This window comes from Rhinatrema bivittatum, chromosome 19 (assembly GCF_901001135.1).
Source record: "Rhinatrema bivittatum chromosome 19, aRhiBiv1.1, whole genome shotgun sequence".
NCBI classification, from domain to species: Eukaryota; Metazoa; Chordata; class Amphibia; order Gymnophiona; family Rhinatrematidae; genus Rhinatrema; species Rhinatrema bivittatum.
Window position 1 is genome coordinate 18,735,399 of NC_042633.1, and position 18,131 is coordinate 18,753,529.

An 18,131-nucleotide genomic window follows, 5' to 3' on the forward strand; every position below is an offset into this window, starting at 1 on the left:
TTCACCTGAACCAATCCATTTCCTTACCGTCCCCAGATAGACATAAGGACACGGAAGACTACCACTTTCTTTGCCCTCTAAATGTCGGTAGACTTTTAGTGAAGTATCTTGAACGTTCGGAACCAGTGCGCAAGACACATCGCTTGTTTGTTCTTCATGGGAGGAAGAGAAACAGGGCGAAGCGTCTTTGCAAGCTACCATAGGTCACTGGATCAAGGAAGTAATCAGGGCAGCTTACATAGAGGTAGGGAAGCCTTTACCTCTACAGGTCAAAGCTCATTCTATCAGGGCCCAGGCAGTATCCTGGGAGGAAGCTAAATTACTGTCACCCGCCGACATTTATTTAACGGTTTTATATACCGACATTCATCAATGATATCACATCGGTTCACAGCGTAACATGAAACTAGTGCCTGTGGCGGCGCTTTACATCGAACAAATTTAACATAATACAATTAGAACATATTGAAACATAATAACTAGAGAGTAAGGAAAGGTAGGGGAAATAAAGCATTAAACTAAAATTAAAATAACATGATTACAAGAGGGTAAAAAAGAGAAAAAAGGGGAGGAAGAGTGACAGAAGAATGAAATTAGATTAATAAATTAATGTAGGCAAAGAATGCAGGTATATACAAAATGTACAATTATAGGGAATAACATGAAATAACAATTGTGAAGGGAAGGGGTGAGGAGAGGGGGGGAGAAGAAGGGGTTGGAAGGGAGTAGGGTAACACAGAAGGGAGTGAGAGGAGGAAAGGTGTATGCTTAGGGAGCAGCGATGTAGTCCACCCTACACACCTTCTCCAGGTTCTACCGCCTGGACGTCCAGGCCTAGGAAGACAAAGCCTTTGCGAGGGCACTGCTAACAGGACCGCGGGCAGCCTCCCGCCCCGTTCGGGAGTAGTTTTTGTACATCCCATTGGTCCTGAGTCCATCTGGCTACACGCTAGGAAATGGAGAAATTACTTACCTGATAATTTCGTTTTCCTTAATGTAAACAGATGGACTCAGCATCCCGCCCACGGCTGCCCAGGAGAATTCACCAAGGAATCGCCCATGAGTCGGACCTTGATTCCATGTGATTACGGGTAAGCAGTTGCCCTACCCATAGTTCATGGCATCTATAGTACCAGGATTCAGCGCTTATGTTGGTTGAGTACAGTTGCGGTCTCCAGTTTTTTGATCAAGTTTTTAATCAAGTTGTATCCAAATTCTAATCAAGTTCTTCAACAATATGTGCACAATGGCTTTTTGAAGAGTATACTGAATGGCTGAGGTCACTGCAGGGGTATATCTAGGGTGATGTCAGCTTTGAAACCTGATTCCGTCGCCATCTTCTAGCAGGGGAACACACAATCCCATTGGTCCTGAGTCCATCTGTCTGCACTAAAGAAAATGAAATTATCAGGTAAGTAATTTCTCCAATGTGCTACTTGCTAACTTCATGGAGTGCCCCCTCGTCCTTGTATTATCTGAAAGAGTAAATAACCGATTCACATTTACCTGTTCTAGACCTCTCATGATCTTAAAGACCTCTATCATATCCCCCGTCAGCCGTCTCTTTTCCAAGCTTAACAACCCTAACCTCTTCAGCCTTTCCTCATAGGGGAGCTGTTCCATTCCCCTTATCATTTTGGTAACCCTTCTCTGTACCTTCTCCATTGCAACTATATCATTTTTGAGATGAGGCGACCAGAATTGTACACAGTATTCAAGGTGTGGTCTCACCATGGAGCAATACAGAGGCATTAAGACATTCTCCGTTTTATTCACGCTTCCCTTTCTAATAATTCCTAACTTTCTGTTTGTTTTTTTTGACTGCCGTAGCATACTGAGCTAACGATGTCAATGTATTTCTCTCCCGACTAACTATTTTTTACCATTTTCTCCTCTCTTTTATTCACGCCTTCACTTTTTTTGCCTCTTTCATTTGTTTTCTCTCTCTTTATTTCTGTCTTTGTCTAGTATATGGAGACACCCATGGAAGCTGCCCCTGAGACTGGTACCCCGGAGTGCCCTGCTTTGCCAGTTTCCATCCCGCTGCTGCTCATGGAAAAGGAGGTAAACTGCTTAGCACCTTTTTCAGAAGTGAGTGTGTATCCCCTGGGCTCATCTCCTCCCTGCCCTCTATCTCAGTGCTCCCAAAACCTGCATCCCTTGAACAAAACTTGCTGCTAATGAGAGAATGTCTTAGTTCAGCAATCTGCTTTCCGCTCTGACCTAGAGTCCTGATGGATCCATGAAACAGCAGTCGGTACGCTGGGCCAGGTAAACCATCCACTGAGCCTTCCAGTTTTAAAGCGGACATAGCTCTATAATCCCTTTGAGCATTCCCTGATCCCTCTCCTCCTAGAGGTAACACTCTGTATCCCTGCGCCCTCCAGTCTTAGAAATGACTGGTTCTAAGCTCTGGCCCAGAGAACCGGTGTTACTAGCCTCATTAGACCTTTCTTTGCCGTTTCACAAAACACATTTCATTCGGTGGTTTCTCTGGCTGGTGTGTGTGTATGTCCACCCTGCATTTTTTGCTTTTGCCTCCTTTTGATTTGCAGGCAGCAAGAGTGCCCGTCGGCAGTGCAAGTACAGCCGAGGACACCTCTGCACCCCTCGTGTACACCCATCTCCACAGACCAGAAATTAAAGGTCACCTCCTCCTAATGGCTCTGTACCATGGGGATTTTCAGCGTGAGCGTCCTCGCTTCCCTCCAGCATGGATTTGGGAATTAAAGGAGCTACTCCACTTTTTGCTGAGCTAAAAGATCCCTAATGACTTTAGCAAAGTTACTCATTTTCTTTCTCTGCTATTCCCCCCCCAACTAGGATCTGGCACCATGAGCCTTCATTCACAATATCTGGGATTCCTGTATGTACCCAAATCAGTTCAGACTCCTGGGTTTTGCACCCATGCCAGCAGATGGAGACAGAGAGAGTTTCCCTGACACTGCCACATAACCCGAGGTGCCAAATGCAGTCCTTCAGTATTTCTCGGTCTCCAGCAAATGGTAGAGGTGTAAAACGTGCAGTCTGGAGTAGGAAAAAAAAAAAAAAGAGAGAAGATAAAGGATAAGAAGATTTCTTAGACCTCCCGGGGGGGGGGGGTGTTAAGTCCTGGTGGGGCCATCTCCCCTGGTTTGAAGCGGACGAGCAGAGGGTTGGTGACTATTCGGTTAGCTTGGTTTGGAGGTCCTTGGGGTGGACATCTGGTGGTCCATATCCCTCATCCCCCACGAGACAGCGTTAGTGGTGACTGGCATCTCTGCATAATGAGCCCAGAGGAGCAGGGAAGTATTCTTTAGTACTTTTATTCGGGGCCTAGTTGCTAAAGTTAAACAAAAAAAAAAAAATTCCCTTGTGTATTGTCTTTAGTCGTGTGGAGTTGTGCATCGGTTGGTGGCAGGAGAACTTGGGTGTGCAGAGCTGGTGGCCAGCAGGTCTCCCGAGGCGGACAAATCTGTGAGTGGCGGCGCCCAGCTCCAGAGCACATGGTCCCAGTGATGGCATGCGACAATGCATGCCGCGCTTGCCGTGGCTCACAATCGAAGATAAATAAGGCAGGCTTGTGCTCCGGATGTTTTTTGAGTGGGGAAGGCATGTCGGCAGTGCCTCCCTCTCATTCGAAGCCTGTTTCTTCAGTGCGAGTATGCAGGCCTGCCACAGGAAGTTGCTGTCTCGGCGCGGGAATGGCAGCCATGTTGGGTTCTCCTGCAGGGCTGTCGGCATCACCAGGGGAGGCCAGGAGTTCTCCACCACGACGGTCTCCTGCTGTGGCTGGCACAGGGGAGGACCGGGAGATTCTGAAAGGGAAGATTTTCCCCTGGATAGTGGGGCTCAGATGTAGAGGATTTACCCCGTATCGGGATTCTGATAAGTCCCAAGCTTCAGCTGATTTTGTTCTCATCATGCACAAGGCATATTTGGCCAGGAAAGCAGCAGGGGAGCACTCTAGATCCCAATCTTGGATTCTCGGTTGAATCCCGGTCACTGGAGAGGCCCAAGAGAAAGCGCACAGAAGGCGTTTGGCATGTTTTGGATCTTTCCTCACCATGTGGTGGCCCACAGGGGGATACTGATGACTCCGAGGATCCCAGTGCGACGCCAGGAGGTCCCCGGGGGTGAGCGCATTACCTGACACGGCTGACCTGGATGGGGACCCAAAAGACGCTCCTGTGGCAGAAGGAGATGATCCTAAAGTGGTGCGCCTGTTCCGCAGAAAGGAGTTCTGGCCATCGATTCGGCATGTGCTTCAGGAGCTAGGAATCAAGGTGTCTCAGGAGGAATCTGACTTGGAGGGGGAGGATTTTGTGTTGGATGGTTTGTGTAGTCTTTCGAAGGCTTTTCCCTTTCATAAATTGGTAGTTCAGGAGTGGGACACTCCAGAGTCCAGCTTGAGGTTCAGCAGAGCTATGACAAAGCTTTATCCATTACCAGAGGAGATGGTGCTTTAGCTGTCACCAAAGTTGACGCTTCGGTGTGTGCAGTCACCATGAAGACCACTATTCCAGTGGCAGGCTTGGCCGCTTTAAGGGATGTGCAGGATCGCAAGGTGGAGCTTCACCTCAAAAGGATCTTTTGAGGTTTTGACACTGGGCATAAGGGCTATGGTTTGCAGCTGTCTTATGCAGAGGGCATGTCTGCATTGGGTCCAGCAATTGCAGGAGTAGCAACACAGAAAGCTGTGCATCTGGAAGCGGCTGTGGCTTATGGAGCAGATGCCTTCTATGACCTGATTAGGACACCTTCCAGGATCATGATGTATGCGGTATCAGCCAGAAGGTTGCTATGGTTGTGGAATTAGAGGATGTGTGGTCCAAATCTCAACTTGATACTCTTCTGTTTAAGGGTAAGCTCTTGTTTAGAGAGAACCTAGAGCAGATAATGAAGCATTCGGGAGAATCCAAAGTGCATAAGATGCCAGATGATAGGCCAAAGGGCAGAAGGTTTTTTCCTGCTAGGGCACGGTTTCGAGATAATAGGATTTTTCACCAGTCCAAAAGTTCTTCAGGGCCTCAGAGGCAGAGCTCGGTCCTAGGATCAATCCTTTCAAGGTGGTTGGAGGCAATCCCGAGACAACCCTAGTACAGAGAAAGGAGGAACAAAGTCCTCGTAATGAAGCGAGGATGGTCCACTCTTCAGTTCCTGTCGTCTGCGGGTGCTTGGTGGTGTGTTGTTTTTTTTTTTGCGAGGAATTGGCCAAAATTACCATGAATCAGTGGGTCTTAAGTGTGATAAGACAGCAATGTGTTAGAATTTGCTCGTCAAATGTTAGATGCTTACATTGTGTCCCCCTTCCGCTCTTCATGCCAATCGGATAGCTGTTCAAGGGACGGTGGACTGCTTGCGGCATCTGGGCTATAGTGCCAGTTCCTCAAGAGGAGCAAAGAACAGGAAGGTATTCCATTTATTTCATGGTGCCAAAAAAAAAAGAGGACATTTCATCCAATTTTGGATTTGAAGAAGGTGAATGCAGCCCTCAAAAGTTCCTCTTTTCTGTATGGAAACCCTAACGTTGGTGCACAAGGAATAGTTTTTGGTGTCTTTGAATTTGATAAAGACTTATCTGCATATAGCTATCAGGTGGGAGCACCAGTGGTTTCTAAGATTCATGATCCTAGGGGATCACTTTGTTTTGGGCCCTTCCGTCCGGTTTGGCGACGGCTTCACATATGTTCATCAAGGTGATGGTGGTATTCACAGTGGCCTTGAGATGGGTGTGCTGGTGCATCCATACCTAGATGACTGGCTCATCCAGATGAAGTCTGAGGACATCTGTCAAAATTCTGTGCAGAAAATGCTGTGGTGGTTACAGGCTCTGGGCTGGTGGTGAATCTTGTAAAGAGCCCTCTCATTCCATCACAGACGCTAGATATCTGGGTGCTTGATTCGATGTGTAGGGGGGAGAGTATCCCTCATGGAGGAGAGGGGATGTTGAAGTTGCAGGGTCAGGTTCAACACCTGTTGGGAGCTGTCAATACCCAGGGTATGGGATTACTTACAGGTCCTAGGCTCTGTGGCTTTGACATTAGAACTGGTGCCTTGGGCATTCGCGCATATGCAGCCTCTTCAGAAGTCTCTTCTCTCTCGCTGTAATCCGTTATCGGAAGAGTTTCATCTTCCTCTTCCGCTTGAGGGGGAAGGCAGGGACAGTCTTTCATGGTGGCTTATTCATGTCAATCTGGCAATGATGTGGAATTGGAGGTTCCAGTTTGGGTGATACCACCGATGCCAGCCCCTTGAGCTGGGGGCAGTGTGTCAGAATGAGTTGGCGCAGGGCCAGAGATCGAAGAAAGAAGTTTCATGATCTATCAGTCGATTAGAGACGAGAGTGGTGCGCTATGACTTTCTTGCTTTTCTGCCATGGTTATGCAGCCGTTCAGTGCAGGTCTTTTTGGACAGTGCAACAGCAGTGGCCTACATCAACTGGCAGGGTGGTACCAAGAGTTGGGCAAGTGGCTCAAGAGGCCCAGGAGTTGATTCTCTGGGCAGAACTGCATCTGGAGCAGATAGCAGCTTCTCACATCGTCGGAGTAAGCAATGTTCAGGCAAATTTTCTCAGTCGGGAACTATTGGAGACAGTGATGCATCTCGTTTGCAAAAGATGGGGTTCTCCTAATATGGACTTGATGGTGACCAGACAGAATGCCAAAGTATCTCGTTTTTACAGCCATCGGCGAGATCACAGGGCAGAAGACATCGACGCTCTGGTTCTACCATGGCCCCAAGGCATTCTTTTTTGTGTCTTTCCTCCATGGCCACTGGTGGGCAAGATGATACGACGGATAGAGAAACATACGGGCAATGTGATTTTGGTGGCTCTGGAGTGGCCACGCCGTCCATGGTTGGCAGATCTTGTCAACATGGCCATAGATGGACTGCTAAAGTTCGGCAATCTGTTGAATCTGCTCCACCAACGCCCAATATTTTCGGATCAGGTGGCTCACTTCTGTCTTACAGCCTGGCTTTTGAGAGGAGACTGTTGAGGTGGAGGAGATATCTCGAAGCGGTTATTATCACTTTGTTGCAGGCCAGGAGCCCTTACACATCCTTAGCATATGTGAGGATTTGGAGGGTCTTCGAGTCCTGGTGTAGCGCTAACAGGGTGCAGTCTACTCAACTGTCTTGCATATTTTGTTGATTTTACTGAGGGTTTAATCAAGGGCCTGGCCTTTAACTCTTTAAGGGTACTGGTAGCAGCGTTGGGCTGTCTCCAAGGTAAGCTGCAGGGATATCGTCTATCTGCGCATCTAGATGTCATAAGTTTTCTTTGTGAGGCCAAGAATTTGCGTCCTCTGGAAAGGAAGGTTTGTCCATCTTGGAATCTTAATCTGGTGCCTAGAGGAATGTATGAGGCTCTGAACCACTGCAGAGGGCAACTGTAAAGGACTTGACTCTTAAGGTAGGTTTTATGGTGGCTATTGTTCAGCCAGGAGAATTTCGGAGTTTCAGGCTTTATCGTGTTGGGATCCCTTTCTTCAGATTTTGGAGTCGGAGGTATCGTTATGCACAGTGTCTTCAATCCTGCTTGAGGTGAATTCGGTGTTCCATCTTAATCACACACTGTGGAACTTCCAGCCTTTCCAGATTTGATTCCTCCGTTCCTCATGCAAGAGAACTTATGCTCTTGGACTTGAGGAGGGTGTTATTGAGGTATCTGAAGGTTTCAAATGAGTTCCATAGATCGGATCAGCTCTTTATTCTTTGGAGTAGTCCAAAGAATGGGTGTCAGGTATCCAAGACTACCCTTGCACGTTGTCTTAAAGAAGCAATTGGTTCAACATACTCTAAAAGTCAGTCTGTGCCAGAGAGTTTGAAGACATATTTGATGCATTCTCTGGCGACCTCTTGAGCCAAATCTCAACAGGTGTCTCTGCGCATTTTTGCTAGCCATTGCTGCTTGGAAGTTGGGGCTCCGGCTTCCATGGGCTTTGATGAGTGTTCTGCAAACGGGACTATCAAGGTGCCACCCAGGTTGAGGGAGCTTAGGTACATCCTAAGCATCTGGATTGATCTAGGGTATGTACAGGGAAAGGAAAATTGGTTCTTACCTGCTAATTTTTGTTCCTGTAATACCACAGATCAGTCCAGAGACCCACCCATGGCGGGGGGGGGGGGGGGGGGGAGAGAATCCTCCACTCGTACTGATTGTTTGTATAATGCACAGTTGTTAGTGGTTTTCCATGTTTGCGTTTTTCTGAGAATGGGTTTCCATTTGGTTACAACTTCACCATCCTGCTCGTTGTAGGAGTTTTCATTCATTGTTTTTAGTGTGATTATCATCTTGGCTTGGGTACAGCTCAGTGTTGAGGGGCTGCAGGTGGCATTCTGGATTATGTGGCCGTGCCAATAAAACTTTCTCTGTCTCCATCTGCTGGCAGGGGTACAAAACCCAGGAAGTTTGGGCTGATCTGTGGTAGTCCAGGAACAAAAATTAGCAGGTAAGAACCAATTTTCCTATATTTCCCTCCCCCCTTTAGTCTGGTTACTGAAGCAGAACTCCTCAGCTGGGGGACCATGCACCAGGCCTCCTTCCAGAACCCTGCCACCCTGAGCTCTAAAATCCAGCCACTCATTCTTGCCATGGCTATGACTCTTCTGGGACTGCGCACGCTGCCTCAGACAGCAGCCCCCGCCCTGGCCGACTCGGACCTTCGCATGGCACGGCCATGAAGCCACCGGTCGAGCCTATTTAGTGACTTTCTGAAGAGGATCATGGCCTCCCTCGTTTTTTTTTCCAGATCTCAGAAAGCTGTTACGTCACAGGCCCAATAGCAGCTCCCACATTGACTTCCTTACTGTCTGCAGACTCTGTCCCTTACCTGCCTGATCTCGTGCTTGTTTTCAGGTGCAAGAGAGCTGCACCCATGGAGAGTTGCTGAAAATGAACACTGGTCTTCCCTCCATTTCTTCCCTTCCAGTGCAATCGATTGAACTTAAAGCCCAGGTAAAAATTCCTCCATTTCAGTACTGAGACCCCAGCACATAGCTCTGCTAATGCACCTCACTCATGCCCTCCAAGTAACTTGTCCAAGGCCCAACAAGGAGAAGCGGAATTTGAACGCCTGGTTCTCTGCTCACTGCTAGAACCACTAGGTTTCTTCTCACTATAAGAAAGTATCCTGCATAAGGCCTTAAGTTTCTTGTTACCTCTCCTTTTGTCTCTACATTTGAGGGAGTAAAAGATGCAATACTATACCTCCCAACTTTGTTTCTACCAATACCATTGACTATGACAGCAGATGAGAACCATTTAGGTCCATCTCGTCTGCCTCTACCATCCCCAGTGCAATCCTGTACACGCCAGCTATCTCTGGCTTCCCCTTGCCACTTTGCCACTAGGTATCCTCTGCTTATTCCAAGCTTTTTTGAATCCCAATACTGCATTGCGCTGGTTAGGTTCCATATTTGTTGGTACATGTGAAACTGCAAAAGAAACCCAACGTTCATAAAGTGGTATGTACGGTAGTGTTTATTGTTTGTTTGTTTATTTGCTTCTGTTTATGCGGCATTCCATGGACAGGCCCACGCAACCCTGATGGAGGAACAGATGGAGCAAAACAGGTTCCAGAGCTGGGAAGATCTCTGCACCTTCCTAGATACCTGGTGTGAGGAGAAGAAGGTGAGGTTCTCCATCCACAAGTCTGAAGCCTTGACTGCAGAGGATATCCGTCAGTACCCGGGGGGCTCTGGACGGGCTTGGGCCTTGAAGTACAGCAGTGTGCAGCTGGGCTGCTGCAGCTACAACAGGTACAGTCACTGGATCCTCTCTGTATGCGTGGCGGGGAAGCACCCTCAAATTGTCTTGCTGCTGATGGGGTGTGATCAAGAAGATAACTTTCCAAGTTTGTCTACCAAAAGCAGGAAGAAACAATGTTGGGAAACGCAGATACATAGAATATGACAACAGATAGAGACAACAAGACTAGTGGAGGGTGCAGTATCAGACACCACTTGATTAGTGGCATTGCAGTAAGACAAATTGGAAGACTAATGGAGGTTGACTACTATTATAGTAGTATCCTCATCCAGTCACTTCAGTTGAGGCACAGAAGATACAATTACTTACTCAAAGAAAGTCAGTAGCAGAGTCGGGAATTACACCTGAGGCATGGGGGTGATCATGTGACTTGACTAAGCCAGGAGACGGAGCCACTGATCAGAACTGAGACACAGGAACCATGTGACTTCTCTGAGCAGCACAGGCTAGATGAGAACTAAGGCACAGGGAGCTAAGGATGTCAGTATTTACAGTTTATCCGGCTAAGTTCAGGATTTAGTCAGACAAACCACAGGTTTTGAATTTTCTGCCCTCTAAACAGCTCCGATTTATCGGGCTTATTAATTGGCTGGATAAAGGCTAACCAAATAAGTTGGAGGCATTGCGAGGCTGGTTATTTTTTTTTTTTTTTCTGGTTAACTCCAATATTCAGATGCAGGCAATTGACTCTAGTCGTGCCATGGAGCAGACCTAAAGATAGCTGGATTCGTTTATCTGACTAACTAGGATTTTATCCGGCTATATTCAGCGGCAGTGCTCCACTGAATATCCATGACAATTTATCCACCTATCTTTAACTGGATAAAATGTCTGCTCGCCCCGCATGTTGAAGCTGCTGAATACTGGACTTGGGGTGACTTGGGATCCATATCTGAGGCAGGTGATTAGAATTCACAGGTCCCATACTGTAGCGATATACCCCAGCTGCCAGCCATAGGAGCTTTGACCACTTGTAGAATATCACTCGTCTCCATGTCCGTTTTTATCCTGCTTTATTAGGGGAGGGAGGCTTATGCAGTCACCCTACCTTATCTGTGTCTGTTCCCCAGCCACGAATAACTTTTATATTTTGGCATGTCAAAGGGGTCCCTGAAGGATCCATGAAAGCAGATTACACTGTAGCAGCCTCATTTTTGAGGGGGGGGGCAGCGTTCCTCTTTCTCCTTTCCCTGCCCAAAGACCGAGTAAAGGACTAAGTCTGTCAGCTTCCTCCTAGTTCCCACCCTCCTCTCTCGCCTGTTCCCTTTCACTCGTCTCTCTCTCTCCCACCCTGGCCCCACCATATGGGTTGATTTTAAAGAGGTATGGGGTCCAAGGTGAGTGGGGCCCTGACTGTCTTTTCCCTTATTGTCCACCCCTCCCCAAGATTGGGGGGGGGGGGGGGGGGGGGGGAACGGGACATTCTCTATACCTGAAGTCTGTGGCGACACCTGGCCCACTAAAAGTGAACTAATTCACCTCCAACTCCTGGGCAGCCCTGCCTTCCAATCTCATCCTTCAGGTCCCACTATTCCCACCCCTGGTTTATTATTTATTTATTTATTTAATTAATTAAGGCTTTTATATACCGATGTTCCTGTACTAGTACATATCACGTCTGTTTACATAGAACCAACGTTGGAAATTACATCAAACAAGAGGGTACAGCTAACAGGGCTATTAGCTAGAAGGCTGCTCCTCCAGCCACCAGGGGCCCCTCTCTTTCCATGGTCCAGTCTGCAGAAGAGCAGGTTCCTCTAGCCACTTCTACCATGAGCTCCTCTCCCTCCCAGATAAGAGGCCGACTATCCCAAACCTTGCCATTTAGATGGATACCTGTAAGTTTTCTGGCTAAATGGCTTTTGAATAACTGACCTCATTAAGTAAAACATAATCATTTTTGTTTTGTGCTTTATTTATTTATTTCTTCTTTGATATTGTTCTGGCTCCTAAAACTTTGGGATGGCATCTAACATTTTCAAATATTTTTCCACCCTTGCTCCTTTATGTATCTAAAGAAGAGTTTTCTCGCCTCTTTTTTGTTTGGGCAATTTTCTTCTCCATTTGGCTGATTGCTCATCCAAATATTTTGAATATCAATCCTTATGTGACCATCTTTAGTGGTTGAGTCCGGGGGTGATATAGATGTTGAGGTGATGGTGAGGGTCCTTGGCAGTCATGGCTGCGGGTAATGCTTTGTGTCTCTCTCTGTAGTGGTTGCTTGAAGTGACAGTGGTATACGTGTTCCGGTGATGGTGATTTATCATTATGCTCTGGGTATGAAACTGATCATGATGCTTAGAATGAGACTGGTGAAGGTGGTGATGGTGATGGTAATGCATTTGTAAGTGATGTAAGAAAATGGAAATTGCAAATTGTGTTTTTGTGTTCATTCCAGCAAGAGCTGCCCAGCTTTCATCCAACTGAAACTGCATCCTGAGGAGGACAAGCTTATTGTCGCTGGCACCAGTCTCCTACACAACCACAACTTGCTGGCTGCGGATGTCCCACGTCAGATTAAGAGAGGCAGGGTGATGTGTCCAACATGCCTCCCAGCACAGATGGCAAACGACATCTCCTCAAAATTCCTGGAACCAAGTGACTTGAAAGAGCTTCTAGAGTTACATTCTGCTGTGTTTGAGGAGCGCACCCATGTCCTGAAGGCGTTGAATGGCCTCTTTGATTCCAATCCTGATGCCAAAGTCAAGTTGGTGTTTTTGGAAGACAAACTTCTGATCAAGAACATCTTCCTCATGACCTCTAACATGCAGGATATTGCCCAGAAATTTCCTGGGCACCTCTTTGTGGACATTATCTCCTCTTTTAGCCAAGGCTTTGATTTGTACATCGTCTTCTGTGAAGAAGAGGGCCAGGCATGGAAGGTGTGTGCCTACTGCTTTGTGAGGAAAGGCGTGGCAGATACCTTGAAGTTCATCATGGCTTCCATGTTGCAAAGCATCCCCAGCATGAAAGTTCAGGTCAAACAAATAATAGTGAATCCTGAGATTCTAGAAACCGTAGACCTGCAAGCCCTCATCCCTCACGCCTTGCTGAGGTACTGCATGCCGCTGGTTTTGGAGATCTTATACCACAAAGTGTCACACTTAGGTGCTGCAGCAAAAGCCCAGGTGAAGACCTTGCTGCACATCCTGGCCCACACACGGACACTCAAGGTTTACAATCGGTGTCTAAATGAGCTGAAGGCTGCTTGTCCTGCTGAGATCTTCCAATACTACCATGAGACCTGGCACCCACGCAGGAAACTCTGGATGGTAAAAGGCAACAGGAATCTAGCTGCAGAGAGTAGTATTGGAGTCTCCGTGTATGCCACGCATCAGGCCCTCCTGGATCAAGTAGGCAGTTCACCTTCCTTGCACCACTGCCTTCAAGTGGTTCTCGGTGACAGCAAACCAGTGTTGACCATTACTGAAGCTTCTCAGAAGGTTAGTTCCAGAGCACATATGACTTCTTCAGTCATGCATGAGGTAGCACAGTAAGACACAGAGCTGAATGCATTTTTTCCAGCTTTGGATGGGTGAAACACCAATAGGATGTTCTGTATTAAAAAAATTAATATTTTCTAGGATTTGATGGTGTAATTAACCATTTAAATTTGCTGACAATCCAATTATTAGGTGACAATGTAAAGACCTGCACTCATCTCCTCTTATATAGTCAGGAATGTGGGGGGGAGCTCATAAAATTAATCAATATAATGTCGAGAGAGCTTTGCTTTAACTTTTTTTTCTTTTTTTTTTTTGAATTTGACAATTTTTATTCATTATATAACAAGAACGCACAAGCACATAAGAAGCCAAACAAAGAATATACAGCATTCTCGAAGTGCACGAGAGCCACTACCCTGTGGCGCCTCGAAGAGGTAACCCCCATTCCCCCCCCACCCCCCTCCCCCCTTACAGAGTATCCAAATAGTATCATACAACAAATACGAATCTCCAATGAAGACAAACTAAGATATAAAAGTGCCATAAAGCACACACAGGGATATAGCAGAGAATCAACGGCTAGTGCGGTATTGAGTATCTAAAACAATACAGAAAGAGTAAAAGAAGCAACTGTAACCTACAGGAAGCACCCCCAGTCCCCACCCCTATAGTAGTAACTAGTACATACTGGCGACAGAAAGATATCAGTCCAAGCCGAGTGCATTGACCAATGGCTTCCAGGATGCCATGAAGGCGGAAATACGTTGACGTCTGGAGGCCGTCAAGTAGGCTAATCGATAATACATATGAAGTTTCGTCTTAATCTCCTGCAATGAGGGGATAGACCCTGATTTCCACTGGGCGGCTATAAGACTACGTGCGGCCACAAACACTTGGGCACAAACCCGGTGAAACTGCTTGGGCACCGTATCGGGGAAAGCACACAACAAAGCAACCGTAGCAGCCGGTCTAAAATCAATGGCCAGCATAGTACCGAGCCAGTTAAACAACTCCGTCCAGAGAGGGGCCAATAATGGGCAGTGCCACCAAATATGCAAATAAGTGCCCACTTCCCCACAGTTGCGCCAACATTTATCCTCCACTGAGGGATAGAATTTATGAAGTTTATCAGGAGTAAGATACCACCGATAAATTATTTTATAACAGTTTTCCTGAAGTTTGGAAGAAACGGAGCATTGCCTAACTGATTGGAGGATATCAACCCAGGATTGCACCCCCCAGTGAAGGTGTAAATCCGCCTCCCATTGCTTAACAAAGGTACAGGTCTCTACCCCTTGCTGGAAAAAAAGTTGGTATAGCTTAGAGATGACACCCCGAAGACAATCGCTATAGAGGTAATATGTCTCTAAAATGGATCTGCCAGGTCTAAGCTGACCAGTGCGTTGCAGGGAGCGAATGAAGTGTGCAATTTGTCCATAAGCAAAAAAGTTTAGGGGGGGCAAATTGTATTTGAGGGCTACACAGTCCCTCGGGAGGAGAGTGTCCTGCGAGAGGAAGTGGCCTACAGTAAAAATCCCTCTCTCCCGCCAGGTGCGAAAAAGGGGGGAGGTTCTCCCAGGAGTAAAGCGATCAGTAAAGGCTAGAGAGGATTGATAAAAATAAGTGAAGTCACCTAACAGTAACTTGCGAGTCTGGCCCCATATGCTCAGATTTGCCAGGACCGTATTAATCAATATTTAAGTGGGGTCCAGTTGTCAAATTTAACTATGACCCAACAACAGACGCTGGATGCCCCCATTACGGAAGAGGAAGCCCTTGCAGTAATTAAGAGTCTTAAGCCGGGTAAGGCTCCAGGGCTTGACGGCTTGTCGGGTGTCTACTATAAGAAGTGTGCTTCCTTTATAGTGGGTCCCTTGGTGAACTTCTTTAATAGTCTTCGGGATGAAGGCGCTATTCCCCACCAAGCTAATGTGGCCGGCATAACGGTTATTGCTAAACCGGGACGAGACCCGACCCTTTGCGCCTCCTATAGGCCCATTTCACTAATTAATGTTGACCTCAAAATTTTGGCCCGGATATTAGCCCTTCGGCTTAACCGATATCTCCCTTCCCTTATTCATAATGATCAAGTGGGCTTTGTACCCCAACGCATGGCCGCTGATAATATCCGCAAAGTGCTGGATTTACTATGGTGGGTTCAGAAGGTTAGGGAGCCCGCCCTCTTGCTTTCTTTAGACGCTGAAAAGGCGTTTGACCTGGTACATTGGCCTTTTCTATTTTCTACCATGCAAACCATGGCCTTTGGACCCTATTTTCTCCAATGGCTTCAGAAATTGTATGATCACCCTCAGGCGCGGGTCAAGGTTAACAATGGGTACGGGTCAGCCTTTGATATTGGTAGGGGTACCAGACAAGGATGTCCCTTATCCCCGTTATTATTTGCCCTTTACCTGGAACCACTTACCATTAGAATTCGGGAATCTTTGGACATTAAGGGGGTCGAGCTAGGTGGTTACGAGTACAAGTTGTCTTTATTTGCAGACGACGTACTGTTGTTTCTGACTGAACCCCTGCCCTCCCTTCAGGGGGTAAAAAAGGAGCTGGATTTGTACAGTGAGGTATCGGGTCTCAAAGTTAATCTGGATAAGTCAGAATTACTGAATATTAATTTGCCTCCGGAGGCTGTGCAACAGATCAAGGAGCGATTTTCTTTTAAATGGGCTAAATCACACATCAAGTATTTGGGTGTACGTATCTCCTCCTCGATAGCTGACTTATTTCAGTTGAATTATGTGCCTTTGGTTGACAAAATTACTATTGACATGAGCCGCTGGAACAGTGGTCTATATTCTTGGCTTGGCAGAATTGCCATTGTTAACATGAGTATTTTGCCCAAATTCCTATACCTGTTTTCTTCCCTACCTGTTTATATCCCTGCCGCTATCCTGCGTAATTGGCAACGTAAGATATTTGATTTCATATGGCGGAGGCGCCCCCCTCGCTTACCACGTAGCCTTCTCTGTCTCCCAAAACAACAGGGCGGATTGGGCGTTCCTAATTTTACCCGCTATTATCAGGCTGCCCAACTGCGAGCCCTTATAGACCTCAACCGAGCTACTTCACCTAAGCAGTGGGTCCACCTCGAACAGTCCATAGTGGGCTCTATGTCGCTCTCTGCCATGCCTTGGTTACCGCGAGAGGTGTGGCGTCCGATACATTAACTTTTTTTTCTAAATGTCATATAATCAACCTCACCATGACATTCATTTTCAAGCAAATTCTACAAGACTGGACCTGCAGAAGAAAGCAGAGTTGCTTACCTGTAACAGCAGTTCTCCAAGGACAGCAGGATGTCAGTCCTCGTACATGGGTGATAACATCCAATGGAGCCTGACGTAGAAAACCTATGTCAGAGTTTCTAGAACTATGACTGAGCCTCTCTGAGCATGCATCCACGCAGGGTCCCCTCACTCTTATAACATAGAATTGAGGATCAAAATAACAAAATCCACAAACTGGAAACCCAACTCTGCGGGGTGGCGGGCAGGTTTCGCGAGGACTTGACATCCTGCTGTCCTCTGAGAACACCTGTTACAGGTAAGCAACTCTTTGATGACAAGCAGGATGGCAGCTCTCACACATGGGTGAATCCTTAACTACAGGCGCCCCTGCCCCCCCTCCCCCCCTCAAATGATAAAAGGGACCAACAAAATAAGTGCCGACGGCCACAAGAAAAACAATTTTTTTTGGTAATCTGAGGGCCTGAACAGAAATAATGGACCCTAGGAGGGAACAGAGTTGGGTTCTACACCTTCAAACAAGTTCCTAAGGACAGATTGGCCAAACCTTCTGTCGCATGAGCCATCCCTATCCAGACAGTAATGAGATATGAATGAGTGGATTGGACTCCACGTCGCAGCTCTGCAGATCGCCTCCATGGAAAATGCTCACAAGTGGACTACAGATGCCACCATGGCTCGAACAGAATGAGCCTTGACATGGCCCTCAAGTTGCACTCCTGTCTGGGTATAACAGAAGGCGATGCAGTCTGCTAGCCATTTGGAAAACATCTGCTCGGCAACAGCCATCCCCAACTTGTTCTGATCAAAAGAAACAAAAAGTTGGGTGGACTGTCTATGGGCTTCTGCCCACTCCAGGGAGAAGTCTAAGGCTCTTTTGCCTTGGTGCGAATGGGGCTTGGGAAAACATGTTGGCAGGGTGATAGAATGGTTAAGATAGAAGTCCAACACCGCTTTAGGCAGGAACTTAGGGTGGTCTTGTGCACACTTCCTATTGTGGAGAAACAGTGTAAAGTGGATAAGTCACTAAGGCCTGGAGCTCACTGACCCTGCGTGGTGACGTGACTGCCACCAAAAATATGACTTTCCAGGTCAGGTACTTCAGGTCACAGGAGCAAAGTGGCTCGAAAGGAGCTTTCATCATCTGAGCCAAAAATCACTCTGAGGTCCCAGGACACAGCGGGGCCTTAGGGAAGACTTCGCATGAACCATACAACTATAGGCTATACAGAGATAGGCTTACCCTCTACACGTGGTGATATGCGCCAGTTGCACTCAGGTGAGCCCTAACAGAGTTAGTCTTCAGATCAGTCTCCAAAATGTGTAGAAGGTAGTCAAGCAGTTTTTGTGGCGAGCAGGAGAAAGGATCTAGGGTCTTTTGCTTACACCACTCTGAAAACCTCCTCCACTTCAGTGCATAAGTTTTTCTAGTGGAAGGCTTTCTGGAAGTTACAAGGACCCAAGACACACCCTCTGAGAGATTGAGTGGTTGTAGAATCAACCTCTCAACATCCAGGCTGAGAGCGACAGGGCCTGGAGGTTGGGATGCTGCAACCTGCCCCGATCCAGGGTATACCTTAGTCTGATCTGTTTCCTTTTGGACATCTCCCAAAAAAGTGGAAACCAGACCTCTCTCAGCCAGCAAAGGGCTATCATAGTCCCCTTCTCCTC

The 18,131-nt window shown here is 47.1% G+C and overlaps 1 protein-coding gene across 3 annotated transcripts in view; it reads left to right on the top strand.

The window, feature by feature from the left end:
• The window catches only part of LOC115080769, a 110,685-nt gene that overhangs the window by 47,256 nt on the left and 45,298 nt on the right, over positions 1-18,131 (top strand). For 2 of the 3 annotated variants that reach the window (XM_029585166.1, XM_029585168.1), the window contains exons 8-12: positions 1,969-2,064; positions 8,843-8,941; positions 9,518-9,744; positions 12,153-13,197; positions 13,548-13,634. In XM_029585166.1, the coding sequence (XP_029441026.1) occupies positions 1,969-2,064; positions 8,843-8,941; positions 9,518-9,744; positions 12,153-13,197; positions 13,548-13,634 (1,554 nt within the window). The remainder of the gene's footprint in view (positions 1-1,968; positions 2,065-8,842; positions 8,942-9,517; positions 9,745-12,152; positions 13,198-13,547; positions 13,635-18,131) is intronic. The other variant, XM_029585167.1, reaches the window with a different exon arrangement.